Source organism: Sciurus carolinensis, chromosome 2 (assembly GCF_902686445.1).
Source record: "Sciurus carolinensis chromosome 2, mSciCar1.2, whole genome shotgun sequence".
Taxonomy (NCBI): Eukaryota; Metazoa; Chordata; class Mammalia; order Rodentia; family Sciuridae; genus Sciurus; species Sciurus carolinensis.
The window spans coordinates 28,330,255-28,358,203 of record NC_062214.1 but is presented as its reverse complement, the minus strand read 5'-3'; the positions used below and the strand labels follow the sequence as shown (position 1 = coordinate 28,358,203).

At 46.0% G+C, this 27,949-nt stretch overlaps 2 protein-coding genes across 6 annotated transcripts in view; both read right to left on the bottom strand.

The window, feature by feature from the left end:
- Nucleotides 1–55: 55 nt before the first annotated feature.
- Nucleotides 56–2,146, bottom strand: LOC124977913 (progonadoliberin-2). Of its 2 annotated transcripts, none has more exons than XM_047541848.1 (3): nt 1,145–2,146; nt 866–1,002; nt 56–164 (listed from the first exon to the last, which is right to left on the bottom strand). In XM_047541848.1, the coding sequence occupies exons 1-2, from the start codon at nt 1,305–1,307 to the stop codon at nt 875–877; spliced, it is 291 nt and encodes a 96-aa protein (XP_047397804.1). In that variant the 5' UTR covers nt 1,308–2,146; the 3' UTR covers nt 56–164; nt 866–874. The 2 variants fall into 2 exon arrangements, with proteins under 2 accessions (XP_047397804.1, XP_047397805.1); XM_047541849.1 differs by having other exon boundaries at nt 73–1,002; nt 1,145–1,319; nt 1,989–2,146.
- Nucleotides 2,147–7,568: 5,422 nt separating this feature from the next.
- The window catches only part of Ptpra (protein tyrosine phosphatase receptor type A), a 140,540-nt gene continuing 120,159 nt past the window's right edge, over nt 7,569–27,949 (bottom strand). For all 4 annotated transcript variants that reach the window (XM_047538843.1, XM_047538844.1, XM_047538845.1 and 1 more), the window contains 12 exons: nt 25,100–25,197; nt 23,839–23,958; nt 22,943–23,109; nt 22,317–22,452; nt 21,092–21,241; nt 20,061–20,154; nt 19,669–19,745; nt 19,052–19,186; nt 11,735–11,860; nt 11,503–11,654; nt 8,927–9,062; nt 7,569–8,196 (listed from right to left, as the gene is read on the bottom strand). In XM_047538843.1, the coding sequence (XP_047394799.1) occupies nt 8,122–8,196; nt 8,927–9,062; nt 11,503–11,654; nt 11,735–11,860; nt 19,052–19,186; nt 19,669–19,745; nt 20,061–20,154; nt 21,092–21,241; nt 22,317–22,452; nt 22,943–23,109; nt 23,839–23,958; nt 25,100–25,197 (1,466 nt within the window). In that variant the 3' untranslated portion in view covers nt 7,569–8,121. The remainder of the gene's footprint in view (nt 8,197–8,926; nt 9,063–11,502; nt 11,655–11,734; nt 11,861–19,051; nt 19,187–19,668; nt 19,746–20,060; nt 20,155–21,091; nt 21,242–22,316; nt 22,453–22,942; nt 23,110–23,838; nt 23,959–25,099; nt 25,198–27,949) is intronic.

Below are 27,949 nucleotides of genomic sequence, written 5' to 3'. Positions count from 1 at the left end.
CCCCCGGGCTCGGCCCCGCCCTCCCTCCGGGCCGCCCCTCCCTCCCCCTTAGGGGTCTCAGGGGAGTGGAATAGGAAGGGGACAAAGGAAGGGCTCGAGGCAACAGCTTGGCCGACTTCACACTTTTATTGAAGGATGGAGGGACGCGGCGCTCGGGCTGCGTTCTGTGGAGGGAGAGGGGCGTCATACTTCGGGCTGAGCTGCTCGGTCCCCTTCCCTCCTGCCATCTGGCCGGTTGGCCTGCTTTCACGTTGCTAGGATGCATCCCTCCCCTATAGAAGCCTAAGAACCCAGCATGGGGATTTCCAGTCCCCTGGGCAGGTGGCCCTGTGCACCCCAAACAAACCTGATGTGTAAAAATCTGAGCTCACATCGCAGAAATTAGGCGATAAGGCTGTAGCTCCTAGGAACTTAGCACTTCCTCCTTTAGTTAATGTGCTCCTCTGGTGCACTTTATTTGCGAACTAGTAATAAGTCATTTTCTTACACCTGTCTTCTTCTATGGTCTTGGGGAGGTCTATAGTCACTGAGTGTTCTGAGTGCAAGTCAGTGACAACCTGGCTCTTCGAGCCTGCTGCCTATCTCTGAGGTGCACCTCTTCCCTTTTCCCTCTGACCAGGGGGCCCGCCCACCTTGAGACGTGCTGACTTAGCTGTCAAGAAGTCTGGCGGTACTGCTGGTACTGCTCCGTCAGGATGAAGCTACCACTGTCTTATATATGGGCCCTATAAGTACAGTTGTTCTACTGGGGATACTGGGGCAAGGGGCATCCCAGTGGTGTCTCATACGCCCCAGTCCCCAGCCAAGATGGCCAAAGGGGACCCATGGCAGGACTTGAATGATGGGGCCCTCTCACCACACTCACCATTAGGGTCTACACCAGACGCTGGTTCCTCTGGAGGGACCACCGGGCCATGGTCCTGCCCTCCCAGGGCATTGGATCCTCAGGAGCAGCCAGCACATCATTTGGTAGGCTATGGGCAGCCTGGGTTGGGTTGCCTGCTGCAGTGCCCATGACCCTTCCTCAGAAGGGAACAAAGGCTGAGGCCTGCCCCCACCTCCCTAACCCAGGAACCAGGTAGATGGAGAAGCCTGAGCCAACATTGTCTTCTTCCCATTCACGCTGGGAAAACCTCTGACCAACCTGAAGGCCTAAGAGCACTTGGGAGGTCCTGGAGTGAGCTGGAGGCTCGCTTTCCTCCTGGGTACCAGCCATAGGACCAGTGCTGAGCCCTCGAGGGTCCAGGGTGGGCAGTCAGCAGCAGCAGCAGCAGCAGCAGCAGGAGGCCTAATCTAGAGCTAGCCATGGCAGGGCTGCTCTGTACAACAGTAGAGAGCACTCAAAAAGTCTGACACTCCCAGACATACCCTTTCTTTCTCGAGGGTTACCCTGGATAAATGGCCTCTCAGGCCAGCTTATTATTTTCCAAAGCCTTTCCCCCTCTGCTAATGCTCCTCACCCCAGGTCTACAGGGGTATACCCTGAGTGACCCCAGTGTGAGCCAGTGGGGAATGCCCCAGAGACCAGTCTTCCCCCAGAGTTCTGGAGCAGAGCCCCGCTCCCCAGCTCGCAGGGAACTTCTAGTCACTCAGGCCCATCCCTCCTTCCTTCAGGAAGTTCTAAAAGTGGAAGGTTGAGAGAACAAACTTCAGTTCAATAAATGGGAAGGATGGTCAGGGGAATTCTCCATGAGTCAGTGGCAGAGTGGGGCATCTCTAGCACCCGAGTGTCTGCTCCTTTTCTTTGTCCTCTTTTCCACGGGAGCTGGGAATGTGGGATGGATGTGTGGTGAGTGGAGTAAGTACTTCCACCCCTTGTCCCTCACGCCAGGAGTGATAAGCTCAGGAAGAGATTAATAGAGTTGGGGTGAGAAGAAGAGAAGGGGGGTCTTACTGGGCATGATTGAAGGGTGGAGGGGCTTGGGAGAGGGACAGTGTGCCATGCACCCACAGAGCTCTGCAGTTAGGAGGGTAGCATTCTCACTCACCAAGGGAGAGCTGTGGATGAGGTGGCTCCTTCAGACAGCTGCAGACCCTAGTCAGACAGCCCTGGGATTTATTGACCAGGAGGTGGCTTCCCCTGCAACTGGCCCACCGGATCCCAGTGACGTCTTGAAAAGCGGGTGGAGTCGAGAAGTGCTGGGCACCCAAGCCCCTCCCGCTGTACCCAAAGCATGAATACTAGGCTGCTGCTGGCTCTAAGGTCACCAAACAGATGCTTCCTCCCCTCCCTCATCTTCCCAGGGGACTGAAGTCATACAAAAAATCAAAATGGCTGCAGAGTGGTCAAAAGGAGAACAATCTTTTCCTGAGTCTTAAAGTTTTACTGACAGTGGTAAATTGCCACACCAGTTTAATGTTGGGAAATGAACCTGACAAGAGGGAACAAATTTCTGTAATTAAATACCTTATAAGGTTTGAAAAATACCAGAATGACCAGTTTTGTCTCCTGACGTGGATATTCCAGTTTCCACTGGACTTCAATTCTATTTATCTCCCCCAAAGTTGCATGGGGTCACTTCTAATTCTACAAGCCCAGCCCATGTTCCCTTCCAGACACACCTAACTTGTTTCCCAATTTGCAAATCTACTTCACACCTGGGTAAGACTGGCTTTGCTTTTATCTTAACCTCCTTTATGATTTCTTGGTTTATAGAAGTCACAGGAATTCTGCTCCAGGCTGGTCTATGTCCCAGTCTCATCTTCAACTTCCTATGCTGCATCAAACTCTTGCCCTGGAGTTCTACATAGCTCTCCCTGACCCGAAGGAAACTGCCCTAGAGAAGGGCAACACATTGGGATTCCCAGACCCAGCTCAGGGCTCTGTCCAGTGGAAAAGTGGGGAATGAGTTGGGTGCTCAGCAACCTGATCAGATATCTGGTGGAGGTTGTGACCACTCTCCCAGAGGGCTTGTTTGCTCACCTATAAAATGGTATGGATGTAAGTGTTCACATCCATACACCTGGCACCAGGGATGGGTCACTCCAGTTTTGGGTGAGTTTTTTTGTGGGGTATTACCAACCCCTGCTTGCCCCCACCATCATGTCCATGGTTGGGGACCTGCAGTCTCCTTTTAGCTGTCAACCGGAGGTAATTTTGTCCCCCAAGGTTCAAACCCCTCTTCATCCTGTGCTTACCCAGAACCATTTGTGAATTGGACATCGCGCACCAGCGATCCTGGAAACCAGCCTGTGTCTCCAAGTCTGTGTCAGTGGCTCAGCTTTCCACTGCTAACCATCAGCCTCGAGGGGGTCAGAGCTCTGTTTACAGGGTTAATAGCCAATCTCCACATCTGAACTCAGCAGCAGATGCCAGTGCCAGGGTCAGGATTGGCACTGTGGTGACCAGAGTCATTGGGCAAGAAGCTGCGTCATATCCGTGACAGAGATGGGGAAGGGTCACAACAGACACCAGGGGGCAGTCCTGGCACCTGGGCTTCGGGATGGGCACATCTGTGACTTTCCAAATTGACTTATTAGCAGAGACCTGAAATGAATGTGGGGACTGTATTTTCAGTTCAATTGTTTTGGGAAATACACAGACTTTGTTAGCTGGGTGATTCTTAGGAAAACATTTACTTTATGGTTTAGTGAAAATAACTCTGAATTCAATCAACTAGCCTTGTTCTCTGGTTAGGGTTTCAGAATATTTCATTCAAAGGTTCTGGTGGTATATGAATGTACAAATATAAAACAACATATGTTCAACTATAATGCAACCATTATGTTTAAACATAATGCACCAATAAAAAAATTACAGGAAAAAAAAAAAAAAGTCACTGGAGGCACCAAATGTGGTGATGTACACCCTGTAATCCCAGCAACTTGCGAGGCTAAGGCAGGAGGATCATGAGTTCAAGGCCAGACTCAGCAACATGGCTAGGCCCTGTGTCAAAAATTAAAAACAAACAAAAAAAGTCAAAGTTCCTGGTAGTTTCCCCGTCCCAGGGGAGGGGGCTGTGGGGATCAAACCCAGGACCTCGCATATGATAGGCAAGCACTCTACGACTGGCTATATCCCTATGTCCTGTGTTTATTTTAAAAGAGGAAAGAGGTGCCTTTTTACAGTTTTGTGTGGGGTTGGGATTAAACCCAGGGCCTCACACATGCTGCATGCTAGATGAGAGCTGTGCCCCTGAATTAACTCCCCAACTCTCTGTAACTCCCCTCCGCCCTGCCACTGAAAATTCCAAACCAGAACAATAAGCTTTCCAGGACAAGTTCTGGTCCCTTTCTTTCTAGCCACATAATTAGCTTTTCAGGACTGTTAGAAGTCCCTTCCAGACCACCAACTCTGGAATTCATCCTTGTATCCCTTCTGGCAGAATAGGAAAGCCACTTGCTCACTACTGAGTTCCAACTATAGCCTGGTTCTAAAGGTATAAAATCACTCACTGTAGCTAGCAGTCAGTTGGGAGAGCACAGGGTGAAAGCTGAATGCTTAGGTGCTGTGGGAGACAGGCACAAACCTTGGGCAGTGGCCCAGGGCCAAGAATAAAGATGGGTTCACTAGCCTGGTGCAATGGCACATGCCTGTAATCTACTGGACTTGGGAGGTTGAGGCAGGAGGATCACAAGTTCAAGGCCAGCCTCAGCAACTTAGCAAGGTCCTAAGCAACTTAGTGAGACCTTGTCTGAAAATTAGAAATTAAAAAAGAGCCCAAGGATATAGCTTAGTGGTAAAGTTCAATCCCCAGCACCCCCACTGCCACCCAAAATTTAAAATTAAAAGCGAATGCTGTTAGCAGAGTTGTGGAAACAGAATGGCACTCTGGGATAATCTAGCAAAGGGACGAAGTAGAGAAGGGCCAACAGAGGAGCTGCTGGTAATGTGTGGGCTCTAACATGGCAGGGTGGAGTACGCTGGAAGACTGTGGAGACTGGGAGGAACCCAAAGGACTTGGGGAAGCCTGGGGTGGGGTGGGGGAGCAGAGGGCAGGTGGAGGAGAGCTGAAGGTCCACACACACACAGTACAGGACCTCTAAGCAAGGAGACTGGAGTAGCAGTTAATGAGGTCTGAAAAGAATCACTAACGCCAGTGGGGCACTAGTGGACAAGAGGCAAGGGACCTTCAAGTTTAGCACCCAGGCTGCCCTGGCAAGAACCAGTGAAAAAGGTGAGTGTGGGGACAAAGTGAGGAACAGGGAGGAGTCAGAGAACTTTTAAGCAAAAAGGGGCTTATGACAGCATCAAGGGGGAAGAACTTAGGCCTAGGGAAATTGATTTTTTTTCCTCTTTTTCTTCAAGGAAAGAAACTTGAGTATTTGGGGGTGGTGGTGAAAGAAAATGAAACCTAGAAGGGAGCTGACTCAATGAAGTAAGGTCTCAGAGAGTGGCAGGACCCAGAATTTGGGGCATACAGTGGGTGCTGGCTACCCCTCTTCCCTTCAGGGATATACACCTACCCACACTAATCCCTTGGGGCCACAGCTGATGATGTGGGATAGGCACTGTCTAAGCAGTCACCCCAGCCTGTCTCACACAATTTTGCTGTTTGAGCCCCAGGACATTTGAGCCTACACCAGTTCCTATCGGTTTCATGTCTCTTGCACTCTGAATAAGAAAGTAAGAAAGGAGTTAAGAGGGGAGATGAAAGGATAAGGGTTACTTCTATGGAAAGGAAGCAATGAGATGAGGTAATTCTTGCTGGAAAGTAACTGCTTAGTAGTCAGGTGATATTTAAAATATTGGCCAGCCACTGACCATGTCAGCATGGACTCCAGCAGAAACCCTGGCCAGAACACATTGGTGTGCTCTGCCCAAAGCTAGGGCTGCCGACAGGAGGTAAGCAACTTGCTGGGAGAGGAAAGGCAGCACAGGGACACAGGGAGAGAGTCACCTGCATGTTCACTGATGGCTTGCCAACCCCAACACTGTACTCCTATCTGTGCTGGATCTGGTCACACAGGTCTTCTCCTTACAAACACATCATCCCTCATTGGAAATCCCACAGATTCTGTTTTGTTTATCACACTTCTTTGGAAACTACTGAGTTTTGAGTTAATTGCCTCTTGTAGTTCCTACAGAAGGACTGAATACCTCTAATGATTTGCACTCACCTCTTGAAACTTCCAGAAGCAGTCTGTAGAAGTGCTCCTGTCTCCTATAGGCCTCTGGGCTTCCTTCCACACACACCACATCATTCACACAAACATCATGAATATGTGGTATACCACTGGGCTCCCTCTTTGAAACCACTGAGTTACTGTCTCACCTGGATTCAGGCCTTCTGTAATGCAGTTCCATTTGATCTTTTCTCCTTTGTACTGAACTCAATTTCCAGCATCCCTTGGATCCAGTTCAAGTTGCCTTGCCTCCAGCAAGCCATGGAACACTGACCTGAGTGTGCCTCCACAGATGAAACTGGGCTGCCACCTCTCACTCTTGAAGACCTTGAGCTCAGAGCCTGTCCCAGCTCTTTAAGGGAGGCCAGAAGCTACAGGCTTCCTCAGTCCTGCCTTGCCAGCCTGGGCAATTGGCTTATCTTCTGCTCCCATCAGGAGATACTCCTGAGGCTAGGAGGCAGTAGGCAGACCTACCCTCCCAGCTATATCACTTCTCAGTACCCCTTGTAATGAGTATAGCCATAGGATTAAGGTTTTAGCTAATGGACTATGAGTGGAAGCCAAAAGTGCAATTTCTGAGCTGGGAGCAGTGGAGCACGCCTGCAATCCCAGCTACTGGGAGGCTGAGGCAGGACCGCAAGTTTGAGGCCAGTCTCAGCAACTTAGTGAGACCCTGCCTCAAAGGAAAAATTAAAAGGGTTGGGGATGTAGCTTAGTGGTAGAGCACCACTGAGTGGGTTCAATCCCCAGTACTGTAAAAACAAAAAACAACAAAAACAACAAAAAAAATGACTTTTGCTAAAAATGAAATTGTGTTTACTCTCCATACGCTTTGCCCCTGCCTGACTGAGACACAGATGTGGAAATGACTTAACTCCCACCATGAGGATGAGAATTACATTTTGAGGACCTTAGGTCTGGAAGGTAGAAGGATACTAGGTCTCTGGGTAGGGCAGACTTATATATAAGGAATAAATAAACATCTGTTATTTAAGATACAAAAGTTGAACAGGTCACACATGTCAGATTTGACACCAAGATGAGATCTAAGAATCTCATCATCTTGGCTTCTGGATCTGAGAGTTTTCCACATCAAGTTCTGGAAATGAGGACACATATGAAAAGAAGTGGAAGTCATTTAACAAAATCTGTATGGACACAAAGACTTTTCTGGATAGTGACATAATCCAGATGACTTTGGAGCAAAGCAGGAGGGACTGGAGAGGTCAGAGACCAACCTCAGGTCCAGGTTGAGTCAGTTCCTCTCCTCCTGGTGGCCCTACCCTTTGCCATCTTTTCCAGGGTGTGAGGCTGGCTGAGACCACTGCACCAAACATGTGCTGGGAAAGAAAGGAGTGTCTTAGGGATCACATCAGAGATGGAAGAGCTTGAATGATGGAAAGGGAGGGCTGGGAAACTGAGAGACAGCAGCAACAGCAGGGCCAGGAGAGACCCAGCCCTTTCTGGCTGCCCCGCCCCAGACAAAGGGAGAAGACATTTCCTCAGGGAGTCAAAGCTTTTATTACCTGATAATCCCTAGTGTGGTGCCAGAGATACCGACCTGGTCCCATGATTCCCCCCAAGGGGCTGCTGGGATATGGGGTGGGGTGAAGGAGGTAGGCTAGAGAGGGAGGGATATTTACAGTGTAGGGAGGGAATAGGGATGTGCATGGGGGTCCTGGGACAACCATTTCCTCAAGAGTTCTGAGAACTTTGTGCTTTTTTCTTAGCTGGTGCCAAGCTACCTGGAATGGGTTTTATCTTCCTTAGGAAAAGATGTTTAAACCAAAGAATGAACCAGCCCAATTTCCAGGCTGAGGATTACACGATATCAATCAAACATCACACTATTTAATTCCCCAATAAAACATTGGAAAAAGGACTATCAGTGCTAACACATTTACATATAAAATCTCCACCTAATAGGTAATAGAAGCCTATGTACCAATTTCTAAAACAGTTATAAGATATATACACAATTTTGGGTATATTAACAAAACAGAATATTACAAAATATTAAAGGCAATTCTCCTGTCCATGGAGCCTTGTCGCCTGTTACTTGAAGTTGGCATAATCTGAGAACGCATCAATGTATTCCTGCACCACCTTGTAGCAGAACTCATACTGCTCCTGGAGAGTGAGAGTGGGAAGAAAGCCAGGGTTACTGAAGAGGACGTGGAACTGCAGTTCCTAACAGAACTGTTTTTAGAATGGAAATTGGAGAGGAAATGAATGTTTGTGAACTTCCACGTGCATCTCGAACTGTCTGCCCAAGTTCTGATAGCTCTGCCCTCTGGGTTAGCAGAATGGATCTTTTACAAACAGAGCTGATGGAAGTGGCAAGGACAAATGTGAGTGTGCTGGGCTGGGAAATGGGACAACTGAAGAATGGCCCACCCCCGAACATAGTTGCCAGGCTGACATGTGCCCTGTTCTCAATGTCTCATCTCCTGGCAAACCTACTAAAATTCATTTTCCTTTTTCCTCAAACATTTCTTACTCCAGGAGTTTCAGGAAAACCTTTGTGGATGTCCAGACTGTCTTTAACAGGGAACCCAAGCAGAACAAAGGCAGCAGTCCTGCTCTCCCACCCCCAATCCATCGAGAAGCACAAACAAGCCCTGAGGGGCACCCAAGTACCCCTTGTCTAACCGGTCACATTCCCTCTGGTGATAGAGGGTATAGTCCCACTGCAATCCTGCCTCTCAAGGCACTTCCTGTCTGCTGGGGCACCTTGGGGAAGGGTGGGTCTGTAGTCAGTCTTCTGACTGGGTGGCCCCTGGGTGGGCCTCTAAAGGCCTTCTCCCTGATGGGGAAGGACTACAGGTGGTGGTGGCACAGACAGACATGAGCAGCATACCAGTGTCTGGACCATGTGTGGCCTCTGCAGTCGCAGGCTCTTGACGGTCTGGAAGACATCCAAAATCCCCTCTGCTTTCACTCGTTCCAGGACTGTACTCAGGGCACAGAAAGTCCCCGTCCGTCCTGCCCCAGCGCTGAAACAGAGCAGACAGGCTTACCATGTCTCCAAGCAGAGAAGGTGAGTGTGAGGAACAAGGAGGGGACTGATGCTGAGTCTGGAGCCTGGGAAGGTACATGATCCATGGGAGGGTATGAGTGGGGCAGGAGGCCCACACTCACCTCTGACAGCCTGGAGGAACCTAGCACACCTCTGGGGAGGCAATGTACCCCTGCTGTACTTCCTACATGACATGGGTGTACCCTTGCTGAGGGCTTGCCTGTGGAACCAGGTTGATACCCCTCGTTTATACCCACCAGTACTAGCTCTTGCTGTTCACCTATAAACATGCCAGGTTGACCTGACCCTACCACTGGATCAGCTTGCAGTTCTATTCCTCTCTTCCTTTTCCCTGACAAACCATTTGCACTGGGGTATACCTGCTGGTTCTTTCCTGTGTCTTTTACCTTCTTTGTAAATCCAAGGAATTCAAACTCTTACCTCAACACTATCTACCCCATTCAATGTCATCAGCTGATTCCCTCACCAGACATTGAGTACCTGCTCTGTGGCAGGGACGGTGGGGCTTAGCAGTCTCTCCAGACAAAAAGACATGCAGTCAGGGAAGGAGAAGGAGGAACAGAATTCCAGGCAGGGTGCTTAGGGAAGGCTCTCTGAAAGGGTGCTGTGTGAACAGACACACCAAGAAGGTGAGGGTGAAGTTCTATGGCTGTCTGGAAAAGAGTCTCTCAGGCCAAAGGCAGGAGTGTGCCAAGGATGCTGAAGCCTGTGGAGCTGGATCTGATATAGGCAGGAAAGAGAGTGGTGAGGGTAAGGTCAGAGCCTGGCAGGAAGCCCTCAAATCATATCGGGCCCTTGTTGTTGGAGTTCTAAATAAAGGAGAGATGCAGTGTGATTTATATTTGTTTATATATATTTGGTGGTGCAGGGCATAGAACCCAGGGCCTTGTGCCTGTTAGGCAAGCACTCTACCACTGGATTATATCCCCAGACCATGACTTACATTTGAAATGCTTTTGGGGGAGGGCAAGGGGAAAAAATAAGTAAAATAAAAGGCTCTTTCAGGCTGCTGTGCTGAGAACAGACTGCAGGTGAAGGTGAAAGCAGACAGACCAGCTGGGAGGCTGGCACAATTACTGGGGAGGAAAGTTGGCTCGGACAGAGGGCCCTGGAGGAGGCAGTGAAACATACTTGGGATTCTCAGATTATATGCAGGTAGAACACAATTTGATGATGGATTAGATATGATATCTGAGAAAAAGCAGAGAAGAGGATAGTTCCAAGGCTTCTCACTCAACTTATTTGGGAATTGGCAAGCTACTTACTGATGTGGTAACAGTGGACTTTGGAAGAAAAACCAGCAGTTGTCACTTGAACCCTAAGCTAAGAATGTCCATTAGATAACCATTGGAAATGACGAGTACATAACTGCATAAATCTAGAATTTGGGGGAGAGGGTGAACCAGTGATAAAGACTTGAGAGTTGCTAATAAAGCCAGGAGACTGAGTGAGCTCTCCTAGGGGTATTGTCTATTGACAGAGAAGAGGTTCAAGGACTGGGTCCTGGGCCACAGATGGGGAGCAATCAGCACAGGACACGGAAGGAACAGCACATGAGGATGAAAACCAGAATAGAAGCCACTTGGGGAGTACTCTGAAGAGAGATGAGTGATCAACTGTGTCCAACACTGATGAAAAGTCAAGTATGAGACTGAAAATGACCACTGGCTTCAGCAATCTGGAGGCTACAGGTAGCCCCAATGGCAGAGTTGCAATGGAGTGTGTGTGGGTAGGTGGTATAACTGGAATGGGCTTGAGAGGATGGTAGAATGGAGGAAAGGAACTGGAGAGTCAGTATAGATAAATCTGTTGAGAAACTTTACTATTAAGGAAACTCAGGGTAAACACTTCTTTTTCCTAAAATGCAATCTCAAATAACATGCTCCATGTAAAATTCACCTTTTCTCCCCAAATAGGTCTCCTTATCATCTTTGCTCAGTTGCTTACATCAGCTGTTACCAGTAACCCAGGTTCAAACCTGGGAGGCACCCTGACTCTTCTGCTCTTTCACTGTATAGTCTTAGTCTTGTTCATTTTTCCTTGAACTGTTTTCAGAACATTTGCCATTTTTTTTCCCTGTGTTTAAGGAGGGCAGGCCCTCACCCCCACATTGCCCAGCTGGTCTCTCTGCTGTTTGTCTTCCTTGATGCTCTCCTGGACCCCATCACCATCCCACATGCTCCTCTGCCTGATACCCCATGTCGTTTATGTTGTTCAGTTCCCTAGCACAGTCTTCAAAGTTCAAACTCCAAGACTCTCTCCAATCACCAGCCCTGTTATGACTGTTAAACTTGCTCATCAACAACCTGCTCCTGTGCAGCTTTCCTCACGGTCTGACACATGCTCACCACTGCACCTGCTTCTGCCTTCCATCTGAGGGCTGGGGCCAATGGTACCTGCAGTGCACAGTGATGGGGTGGTTCCCGGACTGCTGCTGCTGCTTTTGCACGGCTGCAATGATGCTGATCATGCCCTTCCCATCACTGGGGATGCCCACTTCAGGCCAGCCATGGAAGTGGAACTGTCGGATCTGCCGGCTCTTGTTCTCCTTTGAAGGAAAGAGGGTCAGGGAGGCAGGAGCAGCCCTGCTTTCCCTGTGGGAGGAGCCCCACCCACCACACCTCTTACCCTGGTGTTGGTAACCAAGAGGTCTCGGACGGTATAGCTCTCACATTCTTCTTCCTTCTTCAGCTCCACTGTTATGTCTCCATAGGACACCAGGCCATCAGATGGCCAGTACTGGGCACACTTCTCCTAGAGGAACGAATGACAGAAGCGGGGGCTAGTACTAAGTGTGGCAAAGGCAGCACTGCCCAAGAACAGCCTGACCTCTCACAGCACAGTCACCTTTTACTCTGACACACTTTATCACCAAGGTGTTGAAAACGCAAAAGAGCACACTACTTCATAGCATTCTAATTAAACAGAAACAATTAGTTAACCATTTGGTGTCACTTACTGACATTCTAGTTTACAACATGACAGGGTCTATGAAGAACTCTGCTGCTCAGAGCTATGCAATACTCAAATGGCTGTGGAAGGATGAAGAGGATGAATGTTTTTGTTCTGCCTGACTCCATCATTCCATATTTTAGAGCTGCTTACATATGCCACCCTGCTAATCCAGAAAAGTGGAACCCATTTATACCCTCATCCAGCCTTTCTGCTTCACCACAGCCCAGTCCATAGCATCCCTTTTTTCCTCTGATCTTGATCTCTTCACTCTGCAACAGTACCTTAAGGTTGCTAGCACTAGCATTTCTGTCCTTGCTGGTGAGCAGGAGATGGTTTACTGTCTTTGCTTGTACCTGGCTTCATTCCCTCTGCAGCTCCTTGTGTGGGGGGTTGTGGGGGCTGTCTCTTTTCATCTTTGTATTCTCAGCACCCTGCAACATGCCTGGCATTCTGTAGGCTCTCAGTAAGTACCTGGTAAATGAATGTGTCTACAGATTAAGTCAAGGCATAAATATGTAAGTAAACCATAGTTATATGGTCCATTTCTTTAGAGTATTATAGGGTAGGGGTCTGAGATTCTTCACTATTGGGTTTTTTGTTAGTTTGTTTGTTTTGGTGGTACTAGGGATTTAACCCAGGGCTGTGCTACCTCTGAGCTACATTATCCAACTGATCTCTCTGCTACTGGTCTCCCATGCTGCTCTCCTACACACTATCACATCCTGCATGCTCCTCTGCCCAATACCTCATGTTGTTCATGTGAAGTTCCCCAGCACTTAATGTGCCAGGTTCAAATCAGCCCTGTTTTTTATTTATTTGAGACAGGGTCTCTAAGTTGTTAAGGCTCCTGCCTTAGCTTCCCAAGTTTCTGGGACAACAGGTATGCAACACCACATCCAATAATAGTGGTAATGCAAAACTTCTCAGTCACACTGTTCACAAAAAATACTTGAAAAAATTAAGTAAAAAAGAAAAATCATTGGTAGTCTCACAGTCCAAATAAAACCACTATTAAAATCCATTTTATTTATGAGTCAGGATCTCACTAAGGTACCCAGGCTGGCCTTTAACTCTTTGCTAAAGTGTTCCTCCAGCCTTAGCTTCAGTTTCCTGAACAGCTGAGACTACGGGAGTGTCACCTAATTCAGCTTAAAAATCCATTTTACTGAATTTTATTGCTTTTCCTAAGTGTGATCATTCAGTAACTCCTTTTTAAATGGCAGTGAATTCATTCTAACAGAAAGGATTATTAAAGTAATGGAGCAAGGAAATGCCATAGACCAGCACTTTTCCACCTGTGTTTACCAGGAACCCTGAGGATGCCTGAAGATGGGGTGCTGGACCTCTCTTCAATCACAATTGTTTAAAAAATCTTAATTAAGAGGCAGTTCAACCTGTTATTAATCATTGGTCTCCAGGGCACTGGTGGGTGGAATGATTTGGCTGCCATAGTTCCCTTGCATTCACACAATTTCTTAACCAGGACTGAAAACAGACTTCAAAGTCACTGGAACCACTAGGTTCCAAATGGAAGTAAGGTCAGCAGACTGAGCTAGAGGGAAGAGAGCAAGATCACACTTTACAAGAGAAAGAAATACTATGGCCCTGCACCTAACAGCTTTTAGTACTTTAGATCTTCTTAAGTATGCATAGCAGAGAAAAGGGGTAGAGGGGAGGAGGCCCCAGGAAGGCAGAGCTGGGAGTTATAGGAGAGAAGTCCTTCCTAAAGTTGGGGATAGGGACCTTATCCACAGGGACAGCAAATGGGAATCCTGCCTTGGTTAGCTAATAGGGACAGTCACTTGAGGTGCTTCATATGATCGGGGCAGACTGGTGCTGTACAGTGAGTTTCAAGGTGACACAGCTCTTATACAGAGGCAGGCAAGGTGTGCTGAAAGAAAACAAGTCTGGTAAATTTATGGGGTTAGGATTTAAGGTGACATGAAGTAAAGAAAAGCTACACAAGAAGCTTTTATAGGTTGAAGGCAGGGGTATCACTTAAGCCCAGGGCAATGTGGCTAGTCCCCATCTCAAACCAAGTCAAACCATCTAAGAGGGAAAAGGGGGGAAATGGAGGGAAATGATCCCCAGAGGTCTCTCTCTTGGCTGTGGGAGGGCAGAGGTGACAGCTGTACAGCAGAAGCATCAGTTCATAGGCTGTGGTAAGTTGTTGGAAGGCACAGAGCAGTTTCAATCAGAGATTTATTGGGGTAACAGTTCTCTGGGCTAAGGGACCCCTTCCTTAGGAGGCAGAATGTGGGTTTAAGGAAACTGGAAAGCAAGGGCAGCACTGTCTATCCTAGGCTAAAAATGCCCAGATTCTGCTGGGATGGGAGGGGAGGACAGGGCAGGAAAGCAAGTCAGTAGGGAATGCAAGGCCATGAGGAATATGGGAGACCTTTCTGAAGGAGAGAGGCTGTAACCCATCATAGAAACCATGTACCACCTAACCCATTGAGGGTAGAGAGGATAGGAGAAAATAGGAAATAGGGGATTTAAAATAAGCAAGTGAAACTAAAAGGAAGGGCCCAATTCAAGTCTGGGAACTAAATAACCAAAAAAAGTTTCTAAATTTCATATGCATGGGCAGATTTTTCCTTAAGGTCTCTAAGACAAAGAGTGACATGACTACATTTATATTTTTCAAAAGGACTGCTGGCTGCCATGTGAAGAACTGACTTAATGGGACTAGAAGCAGGAAAACAGGTTGCCAGGCCACTCCAGGTGGGCCCAGTGCTGGCAGGGTTTGTCCCTTAGCTGGTGAGAGATGATGGTGGCTTATGTGTGTGGCAGTGGTTAAGCTAGAGTGAAGTGGATATGCTCAGCAGGTATCAGGACTCAATGAACTGCATGTGATGGTGAGGAAAAGGGAGTAAGGAAGGGAAATCCTATACCTGTAGCAGGAGCAATGGGGTGGAAGGTGGTCCTGTTCACTGAGGTGGTTCAGTATAGGGAGAAAAATCAAGTTTTATTTGGGCCATATGAATGAAGCCTGAGATTCTTAATAATCATCCATATGCAGATATCAAGTAGGTACTTGGATACATTAGTTCATGATTGGGAAGGGGAGTAGGTAACTGTGCTGGGGGCACAGATTTAAGTATTTGGTATATGGATTGTATTTAAGGCCACAGGCTTGGCTGAGATCCTCAAGGACAGCAATGTCATAAGAGAACAGAGTGGGTTAATAAGGCCTGAGTTTAGAATCCTCCGGAGAGTGTTTAGAGGTCATGCAGAGGAGAAGGAGGTTACACACACAAAAAAAACAAATGACAAAGGAGTTAGCAAGGCTAATGATAGGGGAAATCAAAGAGGAAGGTACTGACTGGAATGCTGTTATAAGGACAACAACGAGAACAAAGAAAAAGAAAATGAAAAAGAAAAAAAGGTGAAAAAAAAAATGATCTCTGGATTTGGCAAGACGACAGTCACTGGTGATCTTTAACTAAAGCAGTCCCACTGGAGTCAAGAATGGAAGGAACAGAGTGAGATGAGAACCTAAGGGGGAAAGTAGACTCTTTAAAGGTACTTTTCTGGGAAGAAGTGCATAAAAATAGTACCTAGATGGAAGGGGATGTGGGATTAGGGGAGATAATTTTGTTTTTTAAAGACAGGAAATGAAATAGTGTAGGCTGCTAAGTAGAGAGGGGAGCTGTTGATGGAGACAAGAGAGAAGATCTTCCAGTAGCAAGATCCTTGAGGTGGAGAATGGGACCAAGAGCAGAGTGGATGGCTGGATCAAGATGTAGGATCCCTTTCCCACAGGAGAGCAGGGGAGAGAACTGTTACAGATGCGAATGGGCTGACTGCTTGAGGGTGAGAAGAGTGTTCTTGTCCAATTTTTTGAAAAATGAGGCCAAGCCATAGCTAAGATGTATGGTGGGATAGGCAAGGGAATTCTGCAGATTTGAGGAAGAGAAGAAAAAAGAGCAGAATTGCTAGGTAGTGCTAATTACTCACATTAGATTTGTGGTCATGAATTCAATGTGAGAACAGACAGCAGAGTTTTGTTTTTTTCCCATGATATAGACAGGTAACTGAATTTAATAGAACATGATCTGGGTGACTGTCATTGAGAAAGTGGAGGAGTCAATGGCTCCAAGATTTGATGAAGATAAACAATTACTAGAATAGAAGTAAGAAGTACTATGTTGTACTGGTGATAAACAGGCTGGGATGCCCTATAAAGATTCTAAAGGCAATGCACATATGGGAACAAAAAAGTGATGATTTGACCATGGGAATTGGTGGCTGAGGAAGCCAAGAATCAGAAAGATTAAGGGTAGATGGATCACTTTGTGAATACTGAAGCCTCCAAAACCAGAGAGAAAAAACCAGGCACAGGGGCATATGCCTGTAGTTTCAGCTGAACTGAGGCAAGAAGTTCACTTGAGTCCAGGAATTCAAGATCAGTCTGGCAACACAGTAAGACTCCATTTCAAAACAAACAACACCCCACCACCACCAAAAAAAACAAACACCAAATTGACAAGAGAACAGAAACAGGAATAAAGACCCCAAAAGGGGTAGTACAGGTGAAATCATTAAGTGGGTGAAAAGAGCTTGGGAGCCAAGGTTTAATCTCCAACTTAATTTTCAGGCAACACTAAGTCTCTTCTACGGTCTAAGGCTGACAACAGTAATAAAAACATACAGTTTTGTGGGCATCATGTTCTACTGATGCCTTAGAGAAGCAGAATGAGACCTGAGTAGGGGTGGCACAGTGTGGGAGCTGCTGGCACTGCCCAGTTCACACTGATGCCTGGTCTAAGCTGTGGCCACTGAGGGAACCCAGGCCTTCCCACGCATCTTGAAGCATCCCTTTGGTTAAAATGGAGGAGGAAGAGGAGAAAACTCAGAGAAATTGAAGTTTTAATTCCTTTGAGATTTTAATTTATATGGTAGAAAATTTATATTTGGGGATCAGACTTTTCCCTGAAGACTGTAATAGTGAGGTAAGGAGTGGCTGTGGTGTCATTTTGTATAAACATACACACCCTTCGCTGTGTCATTTAGGCTTCCTGTGTTTGTATCTCTGGGAGCTATACCTCACATGAATAAGAGATGGAACAGTAAGTGAAATTTTGTCTTGGGGGCCAGTGAGTCCTTGTGAAAAATCCACTAAGAAGTTTCTGAGGGCAAAAGTTACTGGCTATTTTGCTGACCCTAGGAAGACAGAGGTTAATGCATAGTGGCAGAAGGAAAGGGGATTCACCCAAATGACAGCAGGCTTGGCTAACGGATAGGAGGACTATGTATGGCCCTTCCCCTCACTGCTATCCATGAGAAATGCTTCCTGCCCCTCTGCCCTTTACTCTCATTAAGTTTTCTTCAAGAATGAAAGAGCCTGAGAGCTAGGGATGTAGCTCAGTGACAGAATGTTTGCTCAGCATGAGCCACACCCTGGGTTCATTCCCAATACCAAGGGGGGAAAAAGAAGCCTGATAATCAGACTGGAGAGAGTTAGAGATGTTCACTGAGCCACATTTTATTATAGGGCAGGGGACCTGTTTTAGCTTTTCTGCCTATTCTTTGGGCCTGCCCATCATTCACCTGCTGATGGGATGGGGAAACACATGTAGAACCCTAGTCTTGTGGCTTATCAAAGAAGGCTAATAGACATGCACTAGCCCCTGTTAACACAGCTACTGCTGTCCCTGTTGGCCTTTGTTACTCAGTTCATGCTTCCTTTGAGTGCAAAGTCAAGGAGCCTGACCAAACCTCCCACTTGGTCTTGTTACTAATGATAGACAAAGACCTACAGAGGATGTCTGTCAAGTAACATAATACAAGCCTGGGAAGACTAGCTACTGAGTGAAATGACTGATTTAAAAAACAACAACAACAACAACAAACCACAGATCTGACATAATCAAATGCTGGGGTGAGAAAATGTGTGAAGTCTTGTATCAAAGTTAAATAAACTGCAGAATCACAGAATGGGAACTAATGGCTTGGAACCAATGTAAAACACACTTAAGTGTTTTTAATTTTCAATTGATAACAAACTCAGTGATTCCTAAGTGGGGCCATCCTTAACTCTTCTCCTACTAGGCCCACCTCACATCTCCACCTTCTCTGACCAGCTCAGCAGAGTCCAAGACATCAACAAAACTGCCAGTTTCCCTCTGCTTCTGGCTTGCTCATTTCTCATGTCACCAGAGGGATTCAAAACAAAACAAACAAAACAAAAAACCACCAAGTGGATTTGTCAAAGGCTCTTCAATTGCTTTAAAAAGTCTTCATTATAGCTCAGGAGGAACTTTCTTACCAGGTCTTGCTAGCTTCTCCAGGTTCATTTTATTGATTTTGATCCTTGTTATGTAACACCCCAGGTCTGAGGAAGCACTCATTTACTGCACTGTCCAACCTCAGTGTTTTTGAGGTTTTTTTTTTTTTTTTTAAAGACCTCCTTGTTAAGCCTGTGAAGCATGGCTGGTCTGGCACTGGGTTACTTCATCCTCTGGCTTTACCCCTTCAAATCACCTACTCAGCAAAAAAGGGCACATGTTTCTAGGGGGAAAACACCAATTCCTTACTAATTACATTTAAGTTATAAATTTCTTGCTTTTATTATTTCTCAAATTCTATTGTTTTCTTTCATGTAGCCAGAAGAGGTGACCCCTTCTTAGAGACACTCACCATACCCTGGGCTGGCTCTGTAACCCTTTTCTTGCTGGTTCTGCCCTGCCTGCAGGGTTGGGTACAGAGAATGCCAAGACTAGGCTGGGCACTATAGACAAAAGAAAAGTGAAAGTGTGGGAACTGTCTGGGAATGGAATGGTGGTTCAGGCACACTACTCTCCAGTCCTGGGAGAAGTTGATGACTGCTCAGACACCAATAGCCTGAATAATAAGCCTGGAAATGACTTTGTGGACAGTGTAAGTCAAAGTAAAGACTCAAACCTACCTTCTAACCTACCCCCAACCCCAAACACACACTTGTTCATGCTGTCTCTCTCCCACAACCCAGGACCTTTTTGAGCTCACCTGGCCTCTCTCTTCCAGTTCTGTCAGCATCACGATGGAACATGATTTCCACTCCCAGATCATTCGCCAGAAGTCTTCAATTGTGTGGAGGAGAGGGCCCTGGCTGGCAATATAGGAGTCCTTCTGCCGGTAGCCCTAGACAGATCAGGTCAATTACAGGAATGAGGTGGTGTAATCAGGAAGGGGTGAGTGGAATTGCCTGTCTAGGAGGCAATGAGACAAGACCCTAGGGAAGGATGGGGCTGCTGGAGGCAAACCCACCTCAGGCAGAGCTCCTCTGTGGTCAAAGATCAAACTCTGGGGAAAGGGAGTGGGTGCTGGAGCTAGGATAAGGAAAACAGGAATGGGCAAGGTCAGGTAGTTGTTTAAGCCTAGATGAGTGCACTGTGAGGTTTTACTTTAGGTATCATATTGGTGCACACCATCTATTTCTCCCACCTTCTGGTTTTTGGGGCTGGACACACCTAGAAAGCAGGGTGGGTGGGAAGGTATCAGAATTTAGTAATTGCTGACCAATTCAAATATGATCCTCCCAAGGAGATTTGTGAGGGAAGCACTACAAGTCCCAGGGAATTTCTATGGGGTGCTGGGAGCTCAGGCAAATAGCCACCACTTACATCAATGAAGGACGCATTCACATAGTCTGTATTCTCTTCACCCCGCTTAACTGGAATGATCACTCTGTTGAATTCATCTGCAGGAAGAACAGTGGCTTGTAGCTCACCAACATGCTCCCTTTCTCTCTTTCCATTGCTCCTGCCTTAGGCCCTTGGCAGATAAAATCCCAGTGGGGCAAGGACAAGCTTATTTCTTGCCCAGGAGAGAGAAAGGCTTTGGCTTTGTATGTTCTTTTATTTATAGGAGCCACTAAAGAACTGGGAGCAATAAGAGGTAATGCCCTGATTCTTGTCTCTAAACCAATCATTAATTACTCCCTGAGAAGTAGAAGGGGTAGAGGGAATTGGGAGATAGGGCAATGAGGATCTCAGGTGGGGAAAAGTACTCTTACATGGAATGATCTGTAAAACCCTGTTCTTCTTCATGTTGGCTGGAAGGTTTCCAGTCCGCATCTTGTCATTCTGGATTTTGATTGATGTTAACTTCTGAATGAGGAAGGGGAGGGGAACATTACTGAACCAAGTAACTAACCCTGAAAAGACTGCATGTCACAGGGCCTGCATCTCCAGGGTGGCCCCTTGTCAGCATCCTGTTCTTCCCACCCTGGGCCCTGACTTCTATGTCTACACGTCAAATGCAGAATGTCAGGCTCTAACTCAGACTTGCTGAATCAGAACCTATGTCTGTCAGGATCCCCAGTGTATAAACTACACTGTGAGAAGAGCTGCTTTAAGGAAAGGTGTCATCCTCACCCCAACCTACAATCACTTGCTTCTGGGAGCACTTTTCATTGATGAGAACATGACACAGGATGACTTTTTTGGTGCTGAGGATTAAATTCAGGGCCTCATCATGCTAAGCACATGCTCAACCAGTGAGTTACACACTGTGTTGTACATAGGTCTTATGTGTTGAGAGCCATTATCTAATGGCATTCAGTAGCAGTCAGCAATCTAAGGTCCACAGGTTAAAACCACACTGCTGCCTGTAAATAAAGTTGTACAGAAACAGCCCTACTCATTTATTCACACACTGTCTATGCCTGCTTTTGTGCTACAACAGCAGTGGTAAGTAGTTGGGACAGAGACTGTATGGCCTAAAAAGTCTAAAATATTTATTATCTGGCCCTTACAGAAAATCTTTGTTCTTGCTGTACATTATCACTTGGGAGTGCTGGGGACTTTAAAAAAAAATATTGTTACCTGTTTTTCTTCCCCCTAAACAAAACTGAAGTGACTCTGACATGCAAAATAAGGTGAGAATAACTGAGTAAAGGGCCACTTTCTCAACTAGTGGCATGTCTCACCAGGGGACTTACTATTTGCTGATAAATGCGAAAGGAGTCAAGCATTTACCCCTACTCACAATTCGCAGACCACATGGACCCTTCAATCTGGACTTGGTCATGCAGCACCAACTCACCTTAAACTCTTCCTCCAATCCATTGTTGCTGGTCCCTGGAATTTTGTTGTAAATTTTCTGCAGATGGGTTTCTAGAGAGGTCACTTCCAGTTCTGTATCCCCATAGAGATAATGCTCTAGAAGGGCTTGGTATATAAAAACATACTGCATCTGAAACGCAGATGATGCCAAGTTCTCAGTTACACACAACACAGTCCTTATGATGCCACATCACCCCTCCCACCCAAGTGTCTACTTTTCTTTTGATCCTACCAGGGATAAAATGATTCACTTTTATTGCCCTGACTCAGAGAAGTAGACTTGAAATGCACTAACTTCTGGTGGTTAGCTTGGGAGGCAGCATCCCTTATATGCATTGGGGATGGTGGAAGCTTAGAGAGAAGGACATATGCAACCCTGCTCATTCTGAGGGGGCAGACTCAGTCTGAAGGATGGTCAGAAAGTAGAGACGCATAAAGCTTGCAATCATCTATGATGCTCCAGTCTTCAGGCAGCTTCCCTCTTTGTGCTGTGCTCTGCCACAAAGCCCATCTCACTGCTACTTCTGGGTGTGGCTGATGCATCATGACTCACTTGCTTTCCTCAACGATTGTCCCCTTAAAGTCCAGTGAAAACGACAGCTGCCTTCCTGACACCCCCATACACAAAGTCAAAACCTCCTCTGTGCTTTCTTGCTTTCTCTTTCTTTCTGATACTAGGAATTGAACACAGAGGTGAGGGGTGCTCTACTACTGAGTTACATCCCAATCCTTTTTTATTTTGAGACGGGGTCTTGCAAAATTACCATATGGTCTCAAACTTGTGATCCTGCTGCCTCAGCCTCCTCAATAGCTAGAATTACAGGCATATGTCACTGCACCCAGCTGGTGCTCTGTTTAAGTATTTTATTTATTTACTTATTTATTTTGGTAGCTGGGATTGAAACCAGGGTTGCTTAATCACTGAGCTACATCCCCAGTCCTTTTTATTTTTTTGAGACAGGGCCTCACTAAATTGCTGAGATGGAACTTGAACTCGTGATCCTCCTGCCTCCACCTCCCGAGCAGCTAGGATTATAGGTGTGCACCATTGAGCCTGGATGAGTACATAATTTATAAGGGTTCTTCATCACACTTTATGATGATGATCATTTACAATAACCTGGGAGACTAAGTGAACCCTTGAGGTAGGCAGATATTTTGGCCCTGGAATACCTATCCCCTGCCTTCACCCACAGATCACTCACATCTGTTTGCACCATCTGGCAGCGCTGGGCCCGGATTCGGCTCACAAAGCCATACACATCCACCTTCCGCTCTGTATGCATCATGTCCAGCATGGCATCAATGACGACAAAGGTACCAGTGCGCCCTACACCTGCACTGTAGCCAAAGGGCAGAGGATGGTTACTGGGATGACCAGCATGCCTTGTTGGAGGAGGCAGGGAAGAACAGCAAAGGCTGGGGCTCTTTTTCCAAGCCTCTAAATTTTAATTCTGAAGGGGAAAGAGTTGGGACTCTCTTGGAACCAGAAACCCCCCTCTTCCCTGAACTTCTCATCTCCAGCTATCAGCATTGGGTACCTTGACACTTAGAAGAATCTGAAGGCTGCAGGGATACACGGTCAGCACTTGATCCAGCTCTATAGCAGGGTCTCCCGACTCCTAACCTTGGAAGATTGCCCTTCCTTCCCTCTTTTCTTAAGTCATAGTCTCTACCTGCAGTTGAACCTGAAGAGTCTCTCTTGATGCTCCCCTGGGGCTCCCACTGCTCATTTGCTCCATGCCAACTTCCTCAGGCAGGGCCCCTATGCTGTTTCCTGTTCTGGCCAAAGGGGCAGAATGTGGGGAGCCAAGGGTCAGGTCATACTGACCTGCAGTGGACCACAATAGCCCCTGCATACTGAGGGTTACAGGCCTTCACTTTCTTGAGGAACTTGAGCATGCCGATTGGAGTGAAGGGCACCCCAAAGTCTGGCCAGCTGGTAAAGTGGAACTGAGTGATGAGGCGCTGTGGTTTTCTATTGGTCATGTCACCCACCTGTGAAGTAAGGAAATTCTTTAGTTGGCCTTGATAACCAGGAATGGGCATCTCAGGAGAGGGAAGGTACAACAATGACCATCAGTTAACATGGGAAAGTGAGAGTGTATTCAAGAAAGTTCTGGTCATGGCCAGAGAATCTTTCCAGTAACCCTATGAGTTAGGCAGAACTGTTAATATTCTCAACCTACAGATGTGGAAGGTAAAACTCAGAGACCTTGAATGACCTATCAAGGCTGCAGAATGAGTAAATGGCAGGGTCAGAGCCAAAGTGCAGGACTCCTAACTCTTGGTAAGGCCCTTTCCAGAGCAAAACATGCCCTTCAGCTAAAGGCAACCTTGGCTCAGGCTTCCAGGGTTGCTCTGGAGTGCCAGGCAAAGCCCACTTGGTCCTTGCTATCAGGAGCCTTTGGAGTAGGAAAGGAAAGGTGAATCCAGTACCTGGGAGACTGTGCCACCTCCCAATCCCCCACTCCACAATGCTTGGTCACATCTTGATCAAACTCCACATCAGCTGGTACTTCATGCCCAATCATGAAAGCACTGCCCTCTTCAGGATTGACATAAGTTCCCTGAAGGCCAGATCTCTCATTTCAGACTCAAAACATATCACACACTTAGCGATTCTTGACCACCTTGGGTAAGAGTGGGGACAATCCAGCCTGTTCCCATCCTCTCAGTGGTTAGCCAATCTTAAATAAGAACTGGGAAAGGAGAGGGAGACAGTACCTGCTGAATACAGAACTTTCGTACTGTGTAGTCCACCAGGACGGTTACATCCTCTACAGACACACGGATATTCCCATAGGTCCAGCAGCCTTGGTCTGGCCAGTACTGAGCACACTTACACTGGAAAGAAACAGACACATATCCCCTCACCTCAGACTGCCCCTGGCAGATGCAAAGGGCCATAATCAAGTCCCCAGAAAGCCTCTATTTTCACTTCAGCCAGCTGTAGGCTTATTTATTCCAACTTCCTTCTATCAAATTCCTTAGCTTCCATCATCACTTCACAGAGCATCAGTCCCATACTTATCTTTAACACCCTCACCCCTTCAATTCAGGGCAAATCTGAAGTTATTTTACTAATAAAATCTGTACTTCCACAATATCCCAGGTCAGGCTTTAGGGGAAAGCCTGTCTGAACCCCTGGAGCCAGTAGTCAGATGAGGGGGCCACCAGGATGGACTATGGCAGACTATAAACCTGCCACGAGAGGTCCTAGGCTTTCTTTGTTCATCAGGCCTTGGACAGCTTTAAAGAACCAGAGGTCTCTTGGGAGGAATCTAACCTAAAGCCCAGTCCTAGCACTATCCCTCCTAGGCACTGGGGGGCTGCTGATCAAACACTCAACACCCCAGGATGGTAAGCAAGGTGAGTCAAGGGCCATCCTTGAGAAAGACTGCCATGAATGGAGATTCTTCTCTGGGGTTTGATATAGAACCCAGGATTGTCACTGGCTGTGGCCCATTGATGATGCTGGCTAAGGCCAGGAATACACTTGGCAGTCACTCAAGGAAAAGAAGCAATCAGAAATCTGACTACAGGCCCAGGCCCAAGTCTCAGGTTGCTCTGCATTCCTTCAAAGTGTCAGTTCACACAGCTCCCTTTGTCAACTTTAGGATATACCAAAGGCTGCAGGAGATGGGAAAGGAAACCAGGGGAATAAGGGACTTGAGAAGTCAGGGGAGAAAAGACTCTCTGTGGTTTCCCCTTAACTAATGGCCCATATCTTCCTTCCAAGTTGTTTTAGAACGAGAGCAAGCTGTTTGACTACCAGATGTGGGAATGTGCCATTGGTCCCCCTAAGGTTCATCTGAGGCTTCCAGGCCATAGAAAAGTCTAGTACACACATCGACTTGTGTTTGCCTGGATGATCCATGGCACACAAGATGTGGATAGCTGGGCTCAAACTCAGCACTCCAGAGAGCAGCCCCTCTGTTGGCCATGCCGACATCAAAGGCCCCTCCTATCTAATTTCTCCACCTACCTCCTTTCGCTCTTTTAGGTTGGTCACCATGACGATGGTGGCTGTGTTTTGTTCCCAGATCATCCTCCAGAAATCATTCACTGTTTCTTCTTTTGGTCCTAAAGTAGCCGATAACAAAGACAAAAAACATACACTAAGGGGAAGAAAGGTGCTAAGACATTAGGAAGACCCATTCCTGGCTTTTGAAAGCCTATGTCCATGTTTTCAACTAAATATCAAATCCATCTACCTAAAAGTTGAATGTTTCCCATGTATTCACTATGTATGTGCCAGACTCTTGACTATGATTAGAGGCAAGAAGCTGTCAAAATACAACAGAACACTGTGTTTCCCAAGGACATTATTGTCAAGGATTAGAAATCATGAGTGCTTACTGAATACCTACATTATGGTCTAGACGATAAGCTAGGTGCTTGATGTAACATTTACTCCTTCCTATCATGCATTGAGGTGAACGTCTTCGGCCCCAGAAAAGATGAGTGCCTTGTCTAGGCTGGAATTCAAATTTATAAGAAGTTTCTAAACAAGTATGAGGCAACGAACAGAAAGAAATAGAACCTAAAGAGACTAACAAATTCCCGGAGTGTTTGTAAAGGGACGCCTTAGAAGGCTCACAGGCCTCTGACAACCAATCCAACATGGAACCAAGGAAGGCTCTAGAAGGATCTCAAGACATAAAAAATTAATTTTTAATTAAAAAAAAATTAAACCTTGTGTATCTGAAAGTGCTGAGAGGAAATATATATATACTTCTAATAAAAATTTTAGGGGATTGCCTAGTGTGTGCAAGGCCTTGGGACTGATCACCAGCACTACAAAAACGTTTAGGGGAAAAAATCAGAAGTAGGCATATTAAAAAGGTAAATGACTGTGAAAATGTGCCATCATTAATTCCCAGAAAAGAAGCAGGGGAGTGTACAAAACAACATAGATTACACATTTCGGTTGTGAATATTTATGTATACTCATGATAATGGAAATAACAAATATTACCTTAACTCAAAACTAGGATCCAATTTTACTGGGAGGATGGGGAGAAGGGCACATTTGTGCCTGGCTACGTGACTGAGGGAGAGGAGCTGTGTAAGCGGATTAGAGGACCTATCAGGAGTCAACAGATAAAAACAGGTGCCTCAGTAGCATTAGTCCACAACACTGAAGAGGAAAGGGGGTAAATTTGTTTTTGTTTCAGAAATTTTTTTAAGATAGAGCCCTACTATGTTGTCTAGGCTAGTCTGAAACTGGTGAAGTGATTCTACCACCTCAGTCTTCCCAGTCCTGAGAGTGCAAGCATGAGCATAAATTTGTTTACAAGTTTAGCAGTCCCATTGATTTTCTTAAACTCTTCTTCATTATTTCTTGACAATCTAGTTTTCTTGATTCTTCTCACTTTTCTAATTTTTCCTTCTTTGGTTTTTATTATTCCAAGCATTCCCTTTGGTAAAAATAGAAATAATTCTTTTTGGGGGGGCTGCTAGGGATTGAACCTAGGGCCTCGCATATGCTCTACCACTGAGCAACATCCCCAACCAAAATGAAATAGTCTGAACTGTCCGGTGGCTGTAAACAGAGGGAGAGAAAACAAGGCCTTGTCAGGTAATAGGTAGGCCCCATGGGAGGCTGCAGCAACAAGGAGTTTCTGTGGCTTTTCCTGATCACTTTGTTTCATTGCTATATCTGTTTTAGTTTATATCTTTTTATCATCCAATAGAACTTTCAGCAATTATGGAAATGTTTTACATCTGCACTAACAGTACCCTCTAGCAACATGTAGCTATTGAGTCTTAAAAGATCGATCAATAAGTATTACTTAGTACACAATCAAAAAACAAACTTTAAATTTTGCTAATTAAAATTTAAATGTAATGTGATTTTTTTTTTTTTTGAGATGGTGGGAATGAAACTCAGAACCTCACACATGATAGGCAAGCCCTCTACCACTGAGATATATTCCCAAACTTAAAAATTTAATTTTAAATGGCCACATGCAGCTAAGTGGCCATCATAATGAACAACATAGTCACTTATTAACATTTCTGTTAATATGTTTACTTTATCAAATGCTCCAAAAAGGCAGAGACCTTATATTGTTTCATTTTCTGCCATATTCCCATCATTTATGCCAGTGTCTAGTACATATGATATAGTCAATAAGCATTTGTTAAAAACTGAGTAAGTCAGTGGACCATACTAACATCAATTACTTACTTACCTTCTTACCTTTTTTTTTTTTTACCCTTGGTACTGTGGATAAACTTAGGGGCACTTTACCATTGTGCTACATCCCCAGTCCTTTTTATTTTATTTTTATTTATTTATTTATTTATTTAGAGATAGGGTCTTACTAAGTTGCCGAGACTGGTCTCAAAATTGTGATCCTCTTACCTCAGCCTTCCAAGTCATCCCTCTCAATTATTTTTTAATTCTGCAATCATCAAGATATTTTTGCTAGGTTCCCAAGAGTGAAACCCTCATTAGAACAGCAGGGGAAATGGAAAATGTATGCAGATCATGTAGAGGACTGTGGTACCAGACCCTACTCTGAGGGTTCCTAGATCACTTACCTGTGAAGCTCAGGTCTATGAGTTGAGTAACAAGAACCCAACTGGATCTGTAAGGTGGTTGATCCTCTGTGGAGACTGACTGCAAACTCAAACTAAAATTACCTGAGGCTAACTGGCCCCAAGGTCAGAGAGCCTCATCCAACTTTGCTGTGTATTATAGTTTTCTCTAGTCTTTTTAATACACATAAACAAAAGAACTACTCTATCCATCTGTCTGTCTATCTATCCATTCATCCATCAATCCTGGAAACTGAACCAAGGCACTTTACCATTGAGTTACATTCCT

Coding starts and splice junctions, on each gene's coding strand:
- LOC124977913 (XM_047541848.1), bottom strand. CDS start 1,307: ATGGCTAGCTCTAGATTAGGCCTCCTGCTGCTGCTGCTGCTGCTGCTG. Junction 1,003..1,144: donor AAGTGCTCTTAGGCCTTCAG/GTTGGTCAGAGG, acceptor TGGGCACTGCAG/CAGGCAACCCAACCCAGGCT.